Source organism: Fragaria vesca, linkage group LG5, assembly GCF_000184155.1.
Source record: "Fragaria vesca subsp. vesca linkage group LG5, FraVesHawaii_1.0, whole genome shotgun sequence".
NCBI classification, from domain to species: domain Eukaryota; kingdom Viridiplantae; phylum Streptophyta; class Magnoliopsida; order Rosales; family Rosaceae; genus Fragaria; species Fragaria vesca.
This window is the reverse complement of record NC_020495.1, coordinates 6,067,256-6,069,717: the sequence shown is the minus strand read 5'-3', so window position 1 is coordinate 6,069,717 and position 2,462 is coordinate 6,067,256. Positions and strand designations below refer to the sequence as shown.

Genomic DNA, 2,462 nt, shown 5'->3' with positions numbered 1-2,462 from the left:
GAGAGAGAGAGAACGTACCAAGATGAGAGCCTTAATACTAACTATGGCAAGAGGAAAACCAAGCAAGTTCCTCTTTTGAATCTCAAGCAAAACGTCCACAAAATCAGTCCCACTACTCCTTGGCCGATCGTCATCTTCATGTTCTTGAATCACTCTATCCAAAAACTCATCCAACTCTTTAGCCACTTTATCCAACTTACCATTCAAACCATTGACACGATTCAACCAAGCAAGCCATGGAATGAAGTCCCCAATACTAAACGTTCCCAGTAACTCTCCAAACTCCAACAGAACCTCCTTAAAAGTCCGACCACCTTCAATGAAATCCGTACTACTGTACTTCCTCCCCAGAGCCACCCTGCATACAACATCATTAGCAAGCCTCGCAAACATTGCGCTTAAATTCACCGCTCTTGAAGATGATGATGCTATCTCGTTGATCATGGATGTTGTCTCCTCTTCTCTGACATAGCGAAAAGACCGAATCCTCTTGTTGCTCAGAAGATTGAGAACACATATACTCTTCACTTGCCTCCAATACTCGCCGTAAGGCGCCGACGCCACGTCTTTGTAGTTGTAAAGAAGCTTCTCGAAGATGACAGACTTGGGTCTGTTGGAGAAAGTTAGGTCGTGGGTTTTCATGATCTCGCGGGCGGCGTCGGAGGAGGAGACGACGAGGACGGGGACGCTTCCGAAACGGAGGAGCATGAGAGGGCCATGGCGTTGAGAGAGGGATTCAAGTGAGCGATGAGGTTGTAACCCTAGTTGGTGAAAGTTACCGATGATTGGGAGCTTTGGTGGAGAAGGTGGTGAGTTCTTTGATGAAGGAGTAGTGAAAGACCATGATCTGTATAAGAGAATGAGGAAAATGGCAACAAGCGATAGGGAGAAGGATTCGTTTAGTTCCAGCAATGATTCGAGGAGATTCATCATTAACATCTTCATCTTTCTATCTAGCTGCGTAACAAATCCGTGTATGCTGTATTTGCTTTCTTGTATGTAAGCTCTTTTGTGCACATAAACAGTAGGAACAGGTAAAGGCCGGAAAAATCTGAGAAGATGATGTGCGTGGACCCACCTAATGAGCTGAAACTTGTTGAAAGTTCTATAGCCAACGGTTGGCTGACTGACACGTATCTCGTCCGTGATATAGGCAAAATGCGGATGTCCTCTTTCGATCCGACTATATATTAATTTAAAAATTAACTAAAAATTTTTAATTGACCTATTTTTATATCATATTTTTTCATTTTAACTGTTTACATTGTAGGTATATATGAGTATATCATCTTTACAAATTTTCAGCCAAATTGATAATCGTTAAGACATTTAAAGATGTGGTTTAGAACAAAAAACACGACTATTCCAGTTGAACAGTTTCGATTCGTTAATTGATTTAATTCATTTTAAATACCTTAACGATCTCCAAATTTGTTGAAAATTTGTAGAGATGATCTACTCATATATACTTACAATGTGAACAGTTAATATAAAAAAATATGATCGAAAAAATGGATCAAATTAAAAAAAATCGGTACATTTTAAACAAATAATGATGTTTGTATCTGAAAATGTTTGTATATATATATAATTTTGGTAAATTGGTGATCGATGTTTTTGCAAATTGATGACACAAAGAATCGAGATCTTAAATCTTAGGTCTCATTTAGGCCAATAATGTTTTTCCTATTTTACGGCCGACATCCCAATTAATTAATTAACATACATAAGTCAGTGGTCACATGACTCACATCTATCAGCAGAGAGGATGTGAAGCGGACGTCCGCACTCCGGCTTAAAGTGCGGACGTCGTCCGTTCTCCGCCGTCTCACGCCGGCGACGGCTTCTCTCCTTCCCGGACGACAGCACAAGCTTCCAGGACGGCTTCTCTCCTTCCAGGACTGACCGGTGACAAGTTTTCCGGCCAACCTTGATCAATCATGGTGTTTTCCGTCCAGAGCTTCAATCCGGCCGAAAAACTTGTCGCCGGCCAGTCCTGGAAGGAGAGAAACCGTCCTGGAAGCCTGTGCTGTCGTCCAGGAAGGAGAGAAACCGTCGCCGGCGTGAGACGGCGGAGAACGGACGACGTCCGCACTTCGACGTCCACACTTTAAGCCGAAGTGCGGACGTCCGCTTCACATCCTCTCTGCATCTATCAGTATGTAAGAATTAAAGTTTAAAACACTCTTCTCCACACAAAAAAGAAAGCAACCACAACAACACAAATTCGGTCCTCATATCTATTATCATGAACAATTAGACAAAACACAATACAAGATCCACACAAAAAAAGAAAGCAACCACAACAACACAAATTCGGTCCTCATATCTATTATCATGAACAATTGGACAAAACACAATACTAGATCTGAAAGCAAGGTCGGTGTTAATCATGTTACGTATTCAAGTCGATCTAATATATATATATATATATAGGAATTCTCAGGTGTGGACGGTGCGGA

General features: G+C 41.5%; 1 protein-coding gene across 1 annotated transcript in view; it reads right to left on the bottom strand.

Annotated features, from left to right (window-relative positions):
• Positions 1-945, bottom strand: part of LOC101293308 (cytochrome P450 71A22-like) — a 3,874-nt gene extending 2,929 nt beyond the window's left edge. The window contains exon 1 of the mRNA XM_004300979.1: positions 19-945. Coding sequence (XP_004301027.1) covers positions 19-945 — 927 coding nt within the window. The remainder of the gene's footprint in view (positions 1-18) is intronic.
• Between the last annotated feature and the right edge of the window lie 1,517 nt (positions 946-2,462).